The 18,772-nt window shown below is 41.1% G+C and overlaps 1 protein-coding gene across 2 annotated transcripts in view; it reads left to right on the top strand.

The window, feature by feature from the left end:
* HSPA14 (heat shock protein family A (Hsp70) member 14) overlaps positions 1 to 18,772 on the top strand; it is a 30,918-nt gene that overhangs the window by 4,466 nt on the left and 7,680 nt on the right. For both annotated transcript variants that reach the window (XM_075017714.1, XM_075017705.1), the window contains exons 4-12: positions 745 to 793; positions 2,170 to 2,263; positions 2,371 to 2,461; positions 5,687 to 5,791; positions 6,983 to 7,144; positions 8,234 to 8,389; positions 13,938 to 14,040; positions 16,456 to 16,671; positions 17,765 to 17,938. In XM_075017714.1, the coding sequence (XP_074873815.1) occupies positions 745 to 793; positions 2,170 to 2,263; positions 2,371 to 2,461; positions 5,687 to 5,791; positions 6,983 to 7,144; positions 8,234 to 8,389; positions 13,938 to 14,040; positions 16,456 to 16,671; positions 17,765 to 17,938 (1,150 nt within the window). The remainder of the gene's footprint in view (positions 1 to 744; positions 794 to 2,169; positions 2,264 to 2,370; positions 2,462 to 5,686; positions 5,792 to 6,982; positions 7,145 to 8,233; positions 8,390 to 13,937; positions 14,041 to 16,455; positions 16,672 to 17,764; positions 17,939 to 18,772) is intronic.

The raw sequence follows: 18,772 nt of genomic DNA, 5'->3' as shown, positions 1-18,772 counted from the left end.
GGGGGTCCTTTTCAAAAGGTGCAGGGTCCTTTCGAAAAGGACCCCCATGTAGCCACGCCAAGCCGTGAGCGTTCGAAAGCGGTGTTTTAGAAGCGCCGCAGCCGGAAGCGTCGTAATGCTAATGAGGCACTGAATATTCAATTCAGTGCCTCATTAGTAATCTTTGAAATGGTCATTTGCATGGCCGTTTCAAAGTTTTGACCAAGTATGGCCACAGCCTAAATGTTTAACTGAAGGAGGGAATCTGTGGGTAGTCTGAGTTTTATTTTCCTTCTGATATAGAATTTTAACAGTTAAATTTTCACTCATCTTTTAAAATAACTTAATCTGCTTGTAAATACTAGCATTATTTGCAACTGATATGATGATATTGACATACGGTCCTGAAATAAAAATCACACTAAATACAGAAGATGTTGCTAATTATTCAGGTTCTATTTTTTTTTTTCGATGGGGTAGTATTACGTAAATCAGAAGTGGTGGATATTTTGTCAGGGTGTTCCCTCTCTTTTTAACGTAACTTACAAAAATCCTTTTCTCTGGTTTTTCTGTGAGAGGGGTGAGGGCTCTAAGGTGCTGTTCATAAATAATCATTGCAACAGGGGTTTTGACTAAAACAAATTAAATACAAGAGGATTTTCATAGACTGAGTTTCCTAAGCTGAAAAAGTGAGCAAATAAACAGATGGAGCCCCACACATACAATGCCACCTGCAGAACTATCACTCTTAATTTGTTTTAACAGCTCCGATGATCCACAAGCTGAGAAATATATTGCAGAAAGCAAATGTCCAGTAAGTATGATATAGATTTTCCATATAGCGTTGGAAATATTTGCATTGGTTCCATCATCCTTTATTGCAGTATCAAAACCACCATGTGCGATAGAACCTTCTTTTGTAATGAGAGGTTTTGCCATATTCTGCCTCGTACCATCTGTATGTCTCTCTTGTGGTGTTAAAGCCATCCATACTCCCTTGGGGACTATGCCTGAAGGAGAATTTCAGAGAGGGTGATTCTTTAATTCAGTGAAAGTGTAGGCCTACACAGAAAAGTTCTTTTGAAAAAGAGCTGTTATTTTGACATAACTATCCTAGAGCCCACACAATGCAACCACTATTTTGAAATAATTTCAAAATAGCGGTTGGCTAATTTTGAAATTGGTAAACCTCACTCTACAAGGAGTAGCGCCTATTGCGAAATAAGCCGTAATGTGTCAAATGGTTCTATTTCGAAATAGGCTGCATGTGTGTAGTCAGTGTATTTTGAAATAGCTTAAGTGCTATTTTGAAATACATTTTGGTGTGTTAGCACCAGTATTTCAAAATAAGCTCTTCCAGTGTAGCTTATCTCGAAATAAGGCTGCTGTGTAGGCATACTCTAAGGCTGCATCTACACGTGTGCCTCTTCTTCCAGAAGTGGCATGGTAATAAGCAGTGTGGAAGATGCTAATAAGGTCTGGATGTAAATGTCCTGGGCGTCATTGGCATATGGCCATGTGATTTGGAGCCCGGAAAAAGCTCTTTTGGAGTCTAGAAGAAGGTCTTCCGGACTCCAAAATACACATGCAGCCTGCAGGGATCTTCCGGAAGGAAACCTTCTTTCTGGAATCCTCTTCTTCCTCAAAATCTCTGATTCAGGCTAGTGATAAAGGTTAATTGGCCTGACCTGCTCACCTGTTAACTGGAGGCCCCCACCCAGCCAGAGCAGCCCCTTCCTCCCCTTGCTCCCCCCACTGCTGCGGTGTGATGGGCTGGAGCAGCCTCGCTCATGGAGGACAGGAAGGAAGAGCCCCCTGTCCATGGTGGGATGGCCAGCAGAACCCCAGCTTCAGAGGTCCCTGCTTTGGGGAAGCTCCCCAGTGCAGGACCACAACTACTCTGCACCAACCCTCAGTTAACCAGTTATGTAATTTTAATCATTTAACTGGTTAATTTTTAAATGAGCATTTATATCTCTAATTCAGGCCTGGCTAATGTGAGTCATTTTTATGATCTCCTTAGTCCAATCCATTGTGGACCCTTTGTACCATTTGAGTCGAATACAAATATAAAAATGTTTGCCTGGTCTAGTTTATTTCCTGGGAATAGAAACCAAATTAGACCTAAACATTAATTTTCATGACAGACTAAATGAGTTGTACTATGTTACATGTTTACTTTATTCCTAGGTAACTGAGAAGAATGGAAAACTCCTGTATGAAATAGATAATAAACTTGTTTGCCCGGAAGAAGTTGCAAAACTCATATTCAGTAAAATGAAAGGTAAACAGGGAGTAAAACTTAAAAACTAATCAACACCTTTGGTATATTTAGGCACCTTTAAAATAGTAGTATTTTAATCAACATGTTCTGCCTCTGTTTGTGAACAGAAACTGCTCAGTCTGCTTTGGGTTCAGATGTCAATGATGTGGTTATTACTGTACCATTTGATTTTGCGGAGAACCAGAAAAATGCCCTTGGGTAAGAAGAATGATTTTTCTTCTTTTCACTTAGCTGCAGGGGGACAGAACAGCTCAAGGGATTGCTGATGGGGTATGGATGCTTCCTTATCTAGTCTTCAATTCTGTGACTGATACTGCATGGGCAGATTACTCTGTCTATGGCGCCTTGACAGACATTGCAGTCTGTCCACTACACACACGACTGGAACCCTGGTTAGCGGGTTTGAATTTGTACCACACTGGTAGTATAAAGGTAGAATCCTGGTCCTTTTGAAAACGGTGCAGAATTTTACTAGTGACTGAAATACAAAAGATTTCACCCCAGAGGTTTTGTCACTTGATGACTGTTCTCCTTGAAATGCAAGTGGCTTCAGTCCTCTTTCTCCTCAAGTTTTCGCATCACAAATCTGATCATCACAAATGGGACCAAGTAGCACCTTTATGGGTGATCTTTCCAGATCTCAGATTCTGTATGAACATAGACACTGGACTCTATTCCACCATGCTAGTGTTGAAGCCTGCTGGCAGGCCACATACAGCCACTAGCTGTACCACTGTTTATTCTCATAGGGCTGTGATGTCCAATACGCTTTCTGTTTGCCACATGTGGCGGACTGGACACTGCAGTGTGGCAAAATGCACCTCCTTTGAGCTGCACACGTGGCATGCACTCCATCTGCTCTGCACACATGCCCCACCACTTAGTGGGACAAGTGTGTGGCTGTGGTGGTTCCTCCTAGAGCTGTGGGTTCCTGTGGCCCTACACAGCTCATGGCATGGCTTTGGCTTCAGTGGTGGCAGATTTGGTGCATCGCCAGCAGGTTTGTGGGGGGCGTGTGGCAATCCTTAAATTTCTGTTGAACACTACTGTTGTAGATTTCCATTTTTCTCCAGAGCAGTCAGTCCTTTTTATATTACAGTAGGAGAATTAACCAGTATTGCTTGGGTCCTTCACTCACTTTTTTTAATAAAAGGAAAATGTTCTTGCTTTCTTCAAATTGTATTTTTCAAAAATACAGCATTATTTGTATCACTTTTATTTTGGTTTCTTAAAAAGAATTGTTAAAAATTTTCTGTTTAATTTGTTTAGTAACTTTTTAAATGGGAGTTTCATCAAATACATTCTCTTCTTCACCCATATAAACTCTTAAAATTTGCTGTGTTTTTAACAAAAAGGACTATAGTCAGTTTGGTTTTCAATGACACTTACTTCTGGTTTTCAAACCTTAAGCATTGATTTAGCTGTGGCCAAACACATTGCTACAGATTTCTCCACCTTATCTCCTTTCAGCAATCCTATTCCAGGTTCATATGGTTTTTCTGCTCATCTTGGTTCAGTCCAGGAGTGAGAGTAACTTCAGTTTCTTATGAGTACTGTTGTATCACAACTACCCCCGCCCCGGAGTGAGGGTATCACACTAGGAGGTTGGGTAGGGTTGTGATATTACAGTAATTGCAAGAAATTTAAGTGGGTGGAGTGGCTCAGAGAAGTGGGTGGGGATGTGGGGGCGCAGGAGTCAGGGAAGTGGGTAGAGGACTTAGTAAGGGGGTGTGTGGGTGCTGGGGTCAGGGTTGGGGGTGAGGAGGGTTTAGGGCTGGGGCACGGGGGTGCTGGAGTTGGAACTTAGGGTAGGGGGCTCATGAGGAGGGTGGAGGAGTATGGGTAGGGGATGAGGAAGGGCTCTGCATAGGGGGCTAGGTATGTGGGCAGGACAGGAGTTGGGATTGGGAGGTGAGAAGAGGCTAAGGGCTGTGGGTATAGGGGGTGGAGTCAAGGTTGGGAGGTGCAGAGGGATTGGTGAGGAGAAGCTGGGGTGTGGGGGGTGAGGAGGGGCTCAAGGGTAGGGTGGTAGAGGAGTTCAAGTCAGGACAGGTGGCTGGGGAATGGGGGTGCTCCAGGAAGGGGGTTTGGGTAGGTGTGTAAGATTGCGTGGGAATGGCAGGGTTGGCTGATGCCCCCATTCTTCCCCCCAAGATTCATACCAGGATGCTTCCTATTCCCCTTCCTGTCCTTGTTAGTCAGTGAGAGGAAAGTGCAGTGCTCACCTGTGGCCTGCCTTTCCCAGACATAGACAAACAAATTGCACTTTCCCTGGCTGTGACCATGGGGAACAATTAGTAATATCTTCATAGAAAATCTTTGTGGGGGGGGAAGCTTCTGCCCACCCTTCCTAAAGGGCACCTGGGGATGAGAGGCTTGTAACTGGGGCAGTCCTAGCCCCTTTCATCTGCCTGGCAGCCTGCTGCTTATTGTGGCAGCCTGTAGCAGAGTCCCAGGAGCTGGGCTGGGGGTATGCACTGCTACCTCCTCAGCCAAATGCCCCAGCACACTGGAGCACACTAGCTGACTTTCACTTTTGATTCAGTCCCTTTCAACATGTGCTGAGTTATGTCAATTTTGATGGCTGTATTTGATTTAGAGATTCCATATTTTTTGTTTTTTGAGCGACAATTCCATTCCAGGTACATCCTGTTTTCTGGCACAATCAAATTATAAGAGGAAGCAGTATACTATATTGGTGGTGCTACCTTGCTGTTTCAGAGAAGTTCTTGTTTAGACGAATTCTCTACAAAGTATAAATCGTTTAAAATGTCACAAAGTATTTTACTATAAGAAGTTGAAATGCACCAGCCTCTAGATTTAAAAGAAAATTTGATTCCAGATGTCTGTAAAAATCCCTTTGAAGAATAAGCATTGTGAGTCTTAAATACCATTTGCTAGTTTGAGCCATTGAGCAAATCAGTTCTCAGGAGGAAGTGAATTGTAGGCAGTTTGAGATACTGATTTTCAAAAGTTTTTTTTTTTTTGTTTGCTTGCTTGCTTTTTGGAAGCAATCAAGGTAATTTGGATCAGGTTATATCCAAAAATTTTCCTGCTTTATCAGTGCTAAGAACATCTGAGAACTTATGGGGATTTTTGCAGGATGTTATCAGATTTTCTGGTTAAAATTAAAACTGCTTCTGTAAAATTAAACAAAGCCATTTTCACTGTTCTATTTTTTGTGTCAAATCCTAATGCATTACAATAGAGTTTTCTTTGATACTTCATATATACAACAAATATGATTAGGGTAGGGGATCCAATAACGACTTGTATTATAGACAAGACTTTTACATGTTTCTTGACTTGGTCAAAAAATCATATTGTATCTGGGTAGCGTGTGTGTGTCGGGGGGACCTCAATAATATGTATCGCTACACTGAATGAAATGCAGACCTTTAACTGTGGTGTGTCTTATCACAGGCAGGCTGCTGGGGCAGCTGGGTTTAATGTTCTAAGATTAATTCATGAGCCTTCTGCAGCTCTCCTGGCATATGGAATTGGACAAGATTCACCCACTGGGAAAAGGTTAAAATGATTTAATCTTCTTTTTTTGCATCCTTTTAAAATAGTCAGCTGTGGCTGCATGAAAACTGGAGGCTTCCTAAACAATATTGGTGTGTAATTATTTAGACTTTATTATGGCAGTGGAATGGGTAGAAGTCACTGTGTTGTCATAAATATAAATGCAAAAATAACTTTTTTATAAAATGCCCAGGGAGCACAGTATTATTGTTACCATGAAAATTTTTATTGGATATTTGAAAAGTTCTGTAGTCTTCATATTCAATACAAACAGAGAGGAAGCCGTGCTAGTCTATACACTATCAAAACAAAAAGCAGTCAAGTAGCACTTTAAAGACTAGCAAAATAGTTTATTAGGTGAGCTTTCGTGGGACAGACCCACTTCTTCAGACCATAGCCACACCAGAACAGACTCAATATTTGAGGCACAGAGAACTTAATATTTAAGGCACAGAGAACCAAAAACAGTAAGTTCTCTGTGCCTTAAATATTGAGTCTGTTCTGGTCTGGCTATGGTCTGAAGAAGTGGGTCTGTCTGCTAGTCTTTAAAGTGCTACTTGACTGCTTTTTGTTTTGATATTCAATACAAGTTTGTTTTACATTATTTAAATTACTTTGAACGGATAACCCATACTGTATTTTGTTGGACAAGAAGACGTGTATAAAAATTGTCTTGTTCAATAGTGAACTGACTACACTGAAAGACAATGAGTATGTGACTTGACTTGCATTTTCATTTTTTGTTTTCAATTTGTTACACACGTACAGAGGAAACGTAATACTGTTCTATCCCCCAGTTTCAAGTTAATAGATGGAATGCTCATGCAATAGAAGTTGTATCTTAGTGCTGTACAAAATGAAAAACGGAGGCTACCCAGAAGTTAGTCAGTTTTCTATTTTGCTGCTAATGTAACTAGAGCTTATAAATTCAAGTAAATGTCAGTTTCCAGTTATGCTCTATTTTAGTCATAGGCTGCTGCTTGTGAACATGCTATCAAAGTGGTGTTCATTCCTTGGAGGAATACTGTAAAATTATGTATGTAATTCAGTATTTTCAATTGAATGTGATTGACAAACAATTTTTAAAACTTAATTTACATTTTGTGTTTTTAACTATAGTTATAAAACAATGAGCATGAGGAAATGTATGTATTCTCAACTGATTTTCAGGATTTTGTTTTGTTTACATGGCAGCAATGTGTTGGTTTTTAAGCTTGGAGGAACATCAATCTCTGTGACCATTATAGAAGTAAATAGTGGAATATATCGTGTTCTTACCACAAACACAGATGATAGTATAGGCGGTGTCTGTTTCACAGAAGCCTTAGCACAACATTTAGCTTCTGAATTTCAGAGGTAAGTGCTGAAAATTTTACAGCTACAGGAAAAAATGGATTGCTGTTAACGTGAGGACTGTACCTTAAATTGTCTGTTCACTGCAAACTCCGCATGGTGTTACTGCCTAAAGCCATAGTGCCTTGTTTGGTCAGCTCTCACGGGGTGAGCTGGTTTGGGGTTGTTCAATAACTAAAGCTCAAAGGAACACCCCTGTTTTGAAACAGCTAGTGTTTGAATAACTGTTGCTCTTTACTCTGAGTCAGTACTGAGTCGTTGGGCCAGTATGTTAGTAGGTACCATGCTACTAGATGTCGTCTTCTACATAAGATGTAAAACTAATGTTCTCACTAATTACTGTGGTCTCCCAAGTTATAAATTAATCTTTTTCAGGTCAGGAGCTGTCATTTAATATGTTTATACAGGGCCTTGCATGGTGGAAATGTCCACTTGGTTGAAGGCACTACTAGTTTATAATAATCCCATATGCTTTAGCAAAAGTGGGATTGGGTGAATTCACTGTGCCTACATAAAAGTACCCTTGTAAGTTTTAGTTGAGTAACATTTGTTTTACTCAGAACTGTTGCACAGTGTACTATAAGCTTTCTTTTTAAAGTGGTCTCATTCCTACTTTGGTTTTGTTTTCTTAAATATCAGGGTTTGTTTAAAAGAAATTGGTGGAGCTAGTGTTGTGTGCCATTCATAATCACACAGTCAACTATTTAGAGTTCTTTGAGATCCTTTGGATGAAAAGTACCATGTTACAACTTCTTATTCTTGAAACAACTCTGAACTTAATTGGTTAGCTTCAGGCGTCTTCTTCCCATATGGCGTTCATTTAGGAGATTGCTCTTAGAAGAGACTGATGAAATCTGTACTTGTTAAAACCCTTTCCTGCCTTCCCAAATAGTAGTGTACTTCACTTGAATTTGAATCAGACAGTTTTTCTTTATACATTTTGAAGGTCAGTCAGCGTGGCATTATCAGAATAATTTACTGAAGAATAGAAAAAGGAGCCACTTTAACACCAACTTTTTGAAAGCATTAATGCCCAGAAGATTATGTCTAAGACAACTTCTCAGTCCTTGTAAAGTCTTCTTTTTAATCCAGATCTTATAAACATGATATAAGAGGAAATTCAAGAGCCATGATGAAGTTAATGAATAGTGCTGATGTTGCAAAACATTCTTTGTCAACCTTGGGAAGCGCAAACTGTTTTGTTGACTCATTATATGATGGTCTGGATTTTGACTGTAATGTATCCAGGTAAGGGTGACTGTTTTGAAATTACTTCTGATATTTTATCAGGCTTACTTTATAAGATTATATTTCAATTTTCGTTGCTTCTTGGAGGGAAGGAAGATAGAAAATTTTAATTTCTGGGGTGGAGAGAAGGGGCAGTACTGAAGATGAAAGCTGGGGTTTTGATCTGTCAGGGTGTGTCTGTACACGAGAATAGAGTATAATTTATTAAAGTCAGCTTTTTAATATTAGATTTTATGAAGTCAAAGTTGAGTGTCTGAAATTGCTCACAAAGTCGACCTAGGCGATCTTGTGGGGACACACTAAGTTTGACTGTCGCAGAAGTGCATTGTGGGTGCCTATCCCACAGTTCCTGCAGATCCATTGCATTTTGGGATTCTGTGCCAGTGTCTTGTGGGGAAAAAAGTCACTGCAAGTGATTCTGGGTTTCTGATTGTCATCACTTCCCTCACTTCCCGCTGAAAAGAAATTAACAAGGGAATTCTCACACCACTTTTACACTGACTGCCACCCACCATTGCGAAAAATAACATGGATCCCAAGATGCTTCAGTGTTTGCTGCCGTGTTTTGTGATTTCCCTCTCTATGATCCAGTATATTCTGACTCTAATGCCCATGGAGTATCAGTGGATTGATGCTGGGGCACTAACAAACGTGAAGATCTGGAGAATAACACCGTGGAGTTGTTGGCAGCATTGGAGTAACTGTACAGCATGGAGCACAGGTTCTGGACCCATGAAACCAGGTCAGACTGGTGGGATCGCATCATTTTGCAGTCATGGCACGATCAGCAATGGCTGCAAAACTTTGGCATAAGTAAAGCCACTTTCATGAAGCTTTGCGAGGTGCTGTCTCCTGCCCTGAAGTTCAGTGATACCAGAATGAGACCTGCTTTGACTGTTGAGAACCATGTGTCAATTGCTCTATAGAAATTTGCAATGCCGGACAGCTACCAGTCAGTGGAAAATCAATTTGGAATGGGTAAATCTACACTGGGGGCTGTTGTCATCCAAGTAGACAAGGCAATCATTAAACTTCTCCTGAGAAAGACAGCGACTCTAGGGAATGTGCAGGACATAGTGAATGGATTTGCTGCAATGGGATTCCCAAACTGTGGTGGGGCCATAGATGGAATGTGCATCTCTGTCCTGGCACCAGACCCCCAAATCTCAGAGTACATTAACCACAAGGTTATGGTGTTTCAGGCATTGGTGGATCACAAAGGTTGTCTCACCGCCATCAACATGGGGTGGTTGGAAAGGGTGCATGACGCACAAATCTTAAGGAGTGCTGGTCTGTTTAGAAGACCCCGGAGTGGAACTTTCTTCCCAGAGCAGAAAATGAACACTGGGAGTGTGGAAAGTCTATATTGATTCTTGGTGACCCTACTTACCCTTGTTTCCTTGGCTCATGAAGCCATACACAGGCATCCTAGACTCCATTAAGGAGTTCTTCAACTACAGGCTGAGCAGGTGCAGAATGGTAGAATGCGCCTTTGGCCATTTAAAAGTCAATTTCAGATGCCTTCTGACGCTTAGACCTCAGTGAAGAAAATATTACCCTTGTCATTGGGGCCTGCTGTATTCTTCATAACATTTGTGAGGCAAATGGGGAGAATTTCATGCCAGCATGGGGGGCAGAAGCAGATTTCCTGGCCAGAAATTATCAGCAACCAAACACAAAGGCAAACAGGAAAGCACAGAAAGAGGCAATGAAAAGTGGGGATGCCTTGAAAACCAAGTTTATGAATGAATGTGAAGGGTGTTTAACTAGCATCTTCCCTCACATCCATGCTGTTTCTTTGACCTTTATGAAGCCCCCTTCAACCACACAACAACCCTCACCACTACACCCAACCCCAGAGTATGTTAACTAATAAACAAACCTTTTTTTCCCCACCCTACAATGTTTTTAGTTGGGGGGATCCTAGTGGCAGAGTGGGGAATATAGGGAAAACAAAAAGATAATAAGGTCATGGTTTGTGTGTTAGCCTTCTGCTGATGGGTGATTCCCAGGGGGCAGAGTACTGGGCTCTCCATGACCTTCCCCACCACCCTCAATCTGGGTCCCAGATGAGAGAAGGGGGTGGAATGTGCAGAGAAAGGAAGAATGGAAGGGTGGAGGATATAGATTGCATGGAGTATGCAGAGCCCCAAGCAGGGGGAAGGGACCGTGGTATGGGAGGCCTGAAACGGGGAGGCCTGGAATGGCTGGGAATACAGGACCCCGACCAGGAGAATGAATGTGGCAAGGGTGGCATGAAATGTGGGGAGGGGGGTCTATGTGTGTGCCTGAAGTGGCCGGGAGATACAGAGCCCCAACCAGGGGAGGGGAATCACTGTGGGTAGGGTAGCTTGTAATGGGGCATATATTGGACGAGGGTGTAGAGTTCGTGGAGTTTGATTTTTTTTTATTTATTTATTTTTTTTTTTGAAGCATTGCTTCCATGATTTCCATCTGTCTGTTCATTATTGATGGAACTGAAGCATACATTTTAGCTTGAGTGCCCAGTATGGCTCACCTCCATTTTCGTAGCTCCTCTTTTTCCTTTCCTACCACTTTAAAACAATCAAATGTCAGAGGAGTAGCCTGTCGAAGTGGGTCTTTACCCATGAAGGCTTATGCTTCAATAAATCTGTTACTTTGTAAGATGCCACAGGACCTCTCGCTGTTCAAAATAACCTGCCGTCATTTCTTGATGAGACTTCCTTGTCCTCCACATTTGGGGCAACCTCATTTTGGGGGGGGACTGGGGCCTCTACTATGGAATCTGCTCCTGATTTTGAGGTAATTTCCTGCACTTAAAAAAATGCATGTTGAAATATTAAGGGCATTGTCAATAGCAACATTTTTATCTTTACTTGGATCCGTGAGTATACTGATGGAACAAATGGTTGTCTGTTTGGAAGAACTTAGTGCAACTGCAAGATCACTCTTTGGGTTCTTAAGGCTGAAGAATGCATGATTCCAAGTGGAATGATTTAAGCTCTTCTGCAGCTGACATTTACTTTGAACAAAATGCTAAGCTATCTTTGGTTCATGGTTAAAAATAACGTGGATGGGGCATGTCACTGAGTGGTGGGGGTTTTAAAGCAGGCTGTGCTAGGATTTTAAAAATCATTAAAAGTCATTGCAGGCACGTGAAACATGGCAAGGTCCAATCGCCTGCCAACCCATGGGGAAAGGGTGTGGCTAAAGCATGAGCTTCTTAAAGTAGTGCCTTGATTTTAAAGTTGCGCCACGATTTAAAAGCCAGTAAGGCTGCATGAGTTTTGCTGTGCACTGGGAGGGTCGCAGGGAAAAAATCAGTGGTGACTCATGAAACTTCCCATACATTCTAGGATGTCCTCTTCAGAATAAGAAAAAGAGATAAAGAAGAGTGCTCCTTCTGTCCGGGTACAATGCTGGACAGTTTGCAAGAATGCTCTGTGGGGCCGTGATTCCAGATTACTTACTGGTGGCTTGGTGCGTTAAGGTGTCTCATCATAGAAGCAGGAACAAGTCAGGTCTCCCCAGAAATCTTGTGAGGATAATCTAAAAGAGCCTGTAACACCTTCAGTGAGAAGTCCAAACAGAATTAGCACTCCATCACCAGAAATACTAACAAGCTGTTGTAAGAGAAATGGGCATAGACACACCCACTCCGCCATGACTGCACCATACTATTATCAGTAGAAAAAAAACATACTCCCCAGAAGTGCCCTCTTCAGCATCCGATTTGGCTCTGAAACTGTCTTGAGATCAGGGGACAGGCATGGTGGTGAGAAACATGTCCTGGCTTGCTGTGTCTGTTTCTGCGCTCAACTGGACCCTGCTTTCGTCCAGCAAATCAGAGCCTTCTACATCATCCTGCCAACCAACGCATGCTGAGGAGTCCCATGTGTCTTCTGGGGGAAGAGGTTGCATCTGTCACAAAAATGGCATGAAGCTCATCATAACACTGGCATTTCTGGGGAGATGCCCCAAACTGACCATTGGTTTTTTTGCACTTCTGGTAGTTTTGCCTTAGCTCCTTAATTTTAATGCGACACTGCAGAGTGTCCCTGCTGTACTCTCTCTGAATCATGCCTTGCAATGTCTTCATATTTCTTTTGCTGGCTTTGAGCTGAACGAAGATAACTTCTCCCCCCCCCCCCATACTCCGATGAGGTCCAGGATCTCCTGATGGTTCCATGCTGGGGCTCTTTTCCGACTCTGGGAACACATAGCTACTAAGTGTGCTGCAGAGGTGCATTCCTGACATCTGTTTGCCACACTGGCCAGAGAGGAAAGGAAAGGAAAGATTCAAAATTCCCAGGGTGATGACCATTGGTTCCTGTCACCTACTTCCTGCTCACCAGGGGGGCAGCAGAGGTGAAGTAAGGACCTGAAAGGACACATTGAGGGGCATTGTGGGTGGTTTCAGAGGCTAATAAAATCTAGTTTCATAATGCTCCTGTCTGCACTTGCATAGTTTGATATTGTAAAATCAACTTTTAGGAGTTGCTCCCAGTGAATTCGGCGTTACAGAAGTTGACCTTTGAGCCCCTTAATCGACTTATTCACCCCTGTAGTATAGACTGATGGTTTATAAAATGGATCTAAGACTCTTAAAGTGGACTTAATCTCCTTGTGCAGATCTGGCCTCCATCTTGCAACATCTAGAAGTCTCTGCTTAGCAGTTTCTTGATTGAATAGTTGCAGTTCCATTTTGCTGCTGTTGCTGCTTCAGGATACAAAGACAATTTTTTAAAACATCACCACAGCTGCAGAGACACTGGAGAAGTCTGTCTGCAGATTTAAATAGTTTGTATTGCTCTACTTCAGAGTTATGAACTAATATTTTCTTTTAATTAAAGTGATTGATGAAACTTTATGTAGCTGAAAAGATATACAATCACCTTTTGAATAGTATTCTCAAACTCTGATTAAAGGTAGTAGAACATGTTGGGGTCCACATTCTGCTTGTGGACATAAAAATGAGGTTGACAGATAATTCTTAAACTCATCTTATTTCTGTCTGCAGAGGGGAAATAGTGCATTTTGGTGTTTTGATGCATCTTCGGATTAAAAGTCAAAATTGCTCAATTTCTCTACCGTGTCTCACCACCTTGTTGCAGCCACAGCTTGCATATGGAAATTGTTTTTTATGCGCCATCTGGAGTACGCCTACACCAGAGGGAAAACTGGCCCTGTAATTCTCTACTGATGGAGTTGCAGCACAGGGAGCATGCGGGCACTTTTTCACCACATTGTCTCAGGAAGAGTTGTGTGTACTGGTGAAACTTTGGGTGGGACAACATTGGGGCTTTTTTTCATGTCTATATTGCTGCGTGTTTTTCAGCTGTTCTTCACAAAAGTAAAATAAAAGTTGAATCCACATCTGTCTTGGTATATATTTGTGAAACCATAATATTTGAGAGCTTCACAAAATATATTGCCCCTACTGTTACTTAATTCTACCAATTCATGGCTTTGGAAACAGAGTATGTTGTTGAAAATAGCTTTCTCTTCCAAAGGGTGAGTGATTGTATTTCTTTCTTACTTAGCATTTTCTGTTTGTTTTAAACAGGGCCAGATTTGAACTGATTTGTTCTCCACTTTTTAATAAATGCATAGAAGCAATTAAAAAACTATTGGATGGAGTTGGATTTACAGCAGATGACATTAACAAGGTAATTATTAACAAGAATTAACAAGATTCTTAGTCTTCTCAGGATTCTTGTACACTCATTTGGAAGAACAATGGATATCTTCATTCATTGGGGAACATATTAACAAGGAATTAGCTAACTTTGGAGTTTCAAAGTATACTAATATATGGGAGAATTTTCTGGTACCAAGTGTCATGATAGTTAAAGGTAATGTTTTCCCTCTGCATGTGTGTAGTTCTTAATACTATGGATGGGGGTGTTGTGTTCACATTAAGGGAAGAACGTATCACATGCAATGTGACTGTTGGCCATTAAAGTCTTTTTATAAACTCAAAGCCTTATCAGAACTGCATTTTTCATCTTTTAACAAATTGTTGGTCATTTGAAGGAAAATAAAATCAGCTACGTGACTAAGTGTTTTATATGCCCAGTCTGGGACATGTGCTACACATCTCTAAAATACCTATCAGAATCATTTATACTTGCAGATTTATTGTAACTAGTGATTTCATAGATTTACTGTAGGTTTTAAAACCTTAAAACTTGAGCCATGTACCTCATGTAACTGAGGACTAAGGGACTGTTCTAACACCCATTGAAGTGAGTGGAATTTAACATTTTGTCTCTGAGCATCTTCCAGTTTGTAATGAAGTGTGTGAGGGGGGGCTTTTGGCATGTCTTTAAAAGAACTCATCTAGGTCATCTGTGAAATTTACTTTTTGATTGAGTAAATCACTTAAGCTTTTTGTCTCATTGGCCCCATTAAACTGGATTAATATTTTCCCAAATCCCCAAAGTATGGAGCTATTTAGAGTTAAATGTTTGTTAAATATGGAGAGCTATGTGCTGTACAAAGTACTTCATGGCCATGGTAGTACAGGTTGAATCTCTCTAGTCCGGCAACCTTAGAATTTGACCAGTGTCAAATGAGAGAATTTGCCAGACCATGTGAGGTCAATATTGTCTAACGGCATTACCAACTCTCCTACTGCTTACTGGGTTCTTAAGATATTTAGGGGGTAAATAACACAGAACACTGATAGCTGGATTACAGATGTTGCAGGACTTCAGAGATGTTCAACTTGTAGTAAAATCTTTTTTAGATTTACACACTTGTATTTCAACTTACAGAACTCAAGATAAATTACAGTGAGATAGTAGAGGCCAATAAATCCTACTCAGCTCAGAGAAAAATACTACATATTACTGGGGACTCCATAGCCAGTGTTGCATGTGTGATGTCTGCTTAGTTTGTCAGTGATAGGCTAGAGAAGAACATCTGATATAAAGTTCTAAAGTAACTAACTGATCTTCTTTGCACAGTGAGAAATGATCCTTCAATGAAAACTGCAGGAAAAAAAAAATGTATCAAGGTATCTCACAGGGGTTTGAAAGCTGTGAAAAGCTCACTTAAAATAGTGCCTGCCATTCTGAATTGAGCTTAGTGTGCTTAACAAAATCGCTAAGGTGTATGTCAACACAAAACAGTAAGAATTGTAACATTACATTTTTTAAAGAAAAATAATTCAGTGAATAAAAGTGAAAAGTATGTCATTTTAAAGTGAACTTGTGGTAGATATTTTGCTTTTTGTTTTCACTAAAATTCCTGAGCAATCATTTATGTAAAGAGCTGGCTGTCATGAATTTTTTGCTTCCTTTCCAGGTTAGGTTGGCCTTATCTAAGATGCTATTATTTGGGAGTGATTGTGGATTGTGTTTGGGTGGTTTTTTTGTTTTTTGTTTTTTTTTAAAGAGTTCTTCAATGTATGTTTTCTTTATGGAGTGCTGCTTTTTAGCTAGCTGAAAGATATAATAGAATGTCTGATCCAGAAATGATTTCAGGCTTGCAAGCAGTATTTATTTTCAAACACCCACTGAGGCTACTGTTATACTACAGCGAGCTCTTGACAGTGTGTGTCAACACACAAAAGCTAGTCGGGAGAGCGCTCCTCTCTGTTGACAGAGTGGCTAAACTGCCTGGCTGCTTTCTTGACAAAACAGGCACTCGGAAGCACAGCGAACAGGGCTGCCCGTTTTCTTGGATGCCCTGTTTGTCGAGAGAAGGCTCCCCAGAGCATCCACACAGGTTTTTTTGTTAGCATGTCTTGTCAACAAAAGGCGCTCTTCCTCATCTGGTTGAGGCAGAAGATTGTCAGCAGAAGTGCCAACTTTTGTTGACATACTGGAGACAAAATGCATTTTGTCTGGAATGTCGTCTGGTTTTGTTGACACAACTCACTAATGTAACCATAGCTTAAAGGTCCAGAGGTCAGACAAAATGTATTCACATATTTTTATTGTATCATTAGTGTGAAGTTTTTATACAGTGGGCCACAGAGCATTTAATGTTACAGAGCAACTTAACCTTCTAAAATATAGTTGCATGGTCACGTAAGTTGTGTGGGAGTTCTGACGTCACCAAGGAATGTTTTCCAGGTAGTACTATGTGGTGGATCTGCTCGAATCCCAAAGCTACAGCAGCTGATTAAAGATCTTTTCCCAAATGTGGAGTTGCTGAATTCTATCGCACCAGATGAGGTCATTCCAATTGGGGCAGCCACAGAAGCAGGGATCCTAGTAGGTAAAGAGAACCTCTCATTAGAGGAGGATGCACTATCTATTGAGTGTTCTGCCAAAGACATTCTCATTAAGGTAAGTCTCATAGTCTGATAGTGAGGTGTTTTTTTTTTTTGTTTGCTTGTTTGTTTGTTTTTTGGTTTGTTTGTTTGTTTCTTTTTTTACTTGACTCATTCAAAAATGGATCATTATTGGTGGACACGTACTTGGAAATGTCATATTTACTGATTTATTCTAGTGGTGGTTGTCTTCAATAACCATTCTAGCACTAGTAATTACACTGCAACTTCCTACTAAATCAACAAATAGGGCTTGACTCATCGTCTGCCAAAATGAATAGGAATATTTCTCTATTTCATTGCGGTTTGGATCAGATCTTTGCTGTGCCATAATAGCTGAGTTTACAATTCTGTATGCAGTATTTCTGCTAGCTGCAATAGGCGGTGCTGCAAATAATGCCTTGGTGCAGCCTTTGCCTTTACTGAGGGTGTGTCTACACTAGGAAATTAACTTCAAAGTTAGGCACTACAGTAGACCCCCGAGTTACATGAGGGTTCCATTCCATGCACCCTCGCATAACCTGGATTTCGCATAAATGGGGGTCTGGCTTTTTCTCCAGCAGAACACATGTTCTGCAGCCAGAGAAGCAGCAGAAAGGTAAGTCCTGGGGTGGGGGTGGGGTTGTTGGGGAGGATTAAGCCTGGTGGTGGGTTGGGGCTGTGGGAGGCAGGCGGAAGGGGACTAAACTTGGGGTGGATTAGGGCTGCAGAGGGGCGAGAGTTTGAGTTGAGCTGGAGCTGTTCACAGGGGTGTAGTTGAGCCGGAGCCCTGCTCGGGTGGTAAGCCAGGCCGTGGGGGGTTTGAACTGGGGCAGAGATGGGCGGGGTTAAACTTTGAAGTAGGATGTGTGTAGATGCTCAACTTCAAAGTTGCTTACTTCGAAGTAAGCAAATTCAAAGTTATTTTTGTAGTGTAGACGCAGCCTGAGAGTTTTAATGATTTATACTTTTAAGCATGAACCCCTGTATGTCAGTATCAGATCTGATAAGTTTAGAGAACTATTGAATGGAGCAGAATAAACCTATAGACTCTAATGTTTTCAAGTTTGAACCCCTTTCTACTAAATTCAGAAATTAGATATGTCATGCCAATTTCTCTTGTTTGTTAGGGTGTAGATGAATCGGGGACTGACAAATTCACAGTGCTATTTCCGTCAGGAACTCCCTTGCCAGCACGAAGGCAGCACACACTACAGGCCCCAGGAAATAATTCCTCTGTATGTCTTGAACTATATGAGTCACTAGGGAAAATTCCTGCAAAAGAGGAAGGCAGATTTGCTCAGGTGAGTACTTATAACAAGGTGCTAATGTAAAAATTCTTGGTTGTGAATTATTTGGAAACCATCAACATACAAGACTTTTTTGTTGTTGTTTTTGTGAGTCGTGGTAGGCAGCACACCAATCTCTCTCGATCAGTGGTTCCCAACCTGGGGTCTGCAGATCCCTGTGGGTCTGTGAGGGTATTGAATGGGGTATATGGGGGGAGAAAAAAAAAGATAAAAACTATTGTAGAAAATAAGGTTTAAACAAATTGCAAAGTTAGAATTCATTATTGTTTTTAAATTAAATATCTTCCAATAATGTTGTTAGTTGCTCTCTGAAAATCTATGTTGTGGTTTCCTTTTTTTATTAAGTGCACATAGCAGCTGGAATTGGCATTGGGGGTCCATGCTAGTGCTCTACATATTGCCTTGTAAATCCATTTTCATAAGCATATCATACTGTATTTCCACCCACAATATTTTTTTAAAAAGGAACAATTTTCAATATGATAGATGTGCTGAATCCTCAGGTGCTTTGTAGACTTTTTATATATGAGCCCTGCAGAAATCCATAAGAACATAAGAACATAAGAACATAAGAACATAAGAATGGCCATACTGGGTCAGACCAAAGGTCCATCAAGCCCAGCATCCCATCTGCCGACGGTGGCCAATGCCAGGCGCCCCAGAGAAGGAGAACAGAAGACAAGTGATTTATCTCCTGCCATCCATCTCCTGCCCTTGTTATGAAGGCTAGGGCACCATACTTTATCCCTGGCTAATAGCCATTTATGGACCTGACCTGCAAAAATTTATCAAGCTCTTTTTTAAACCCTAATAGAGTCCTGGCCTTCA

The sequence above is a fragment of the Carettochelys insculpta genome, chromosome 1 (assembly GCF_033958435.1).
Source record: "Carettochelys insculpta isolate YL-2023 chromosome 1, ASM3395843v1, whole genome shotgun sequence".
Lineage (NCBI taxonomy): Eukaryota > Metazoa > Chordata > Testudines > Carettochelyidae > Carettochelys > Carettochelys insculpta.
The sequence above is the reverse complement of the archived record's forward strand: the minus strand, read 5'-3'. Positions and strand labels throughout refer to the sequence as shown.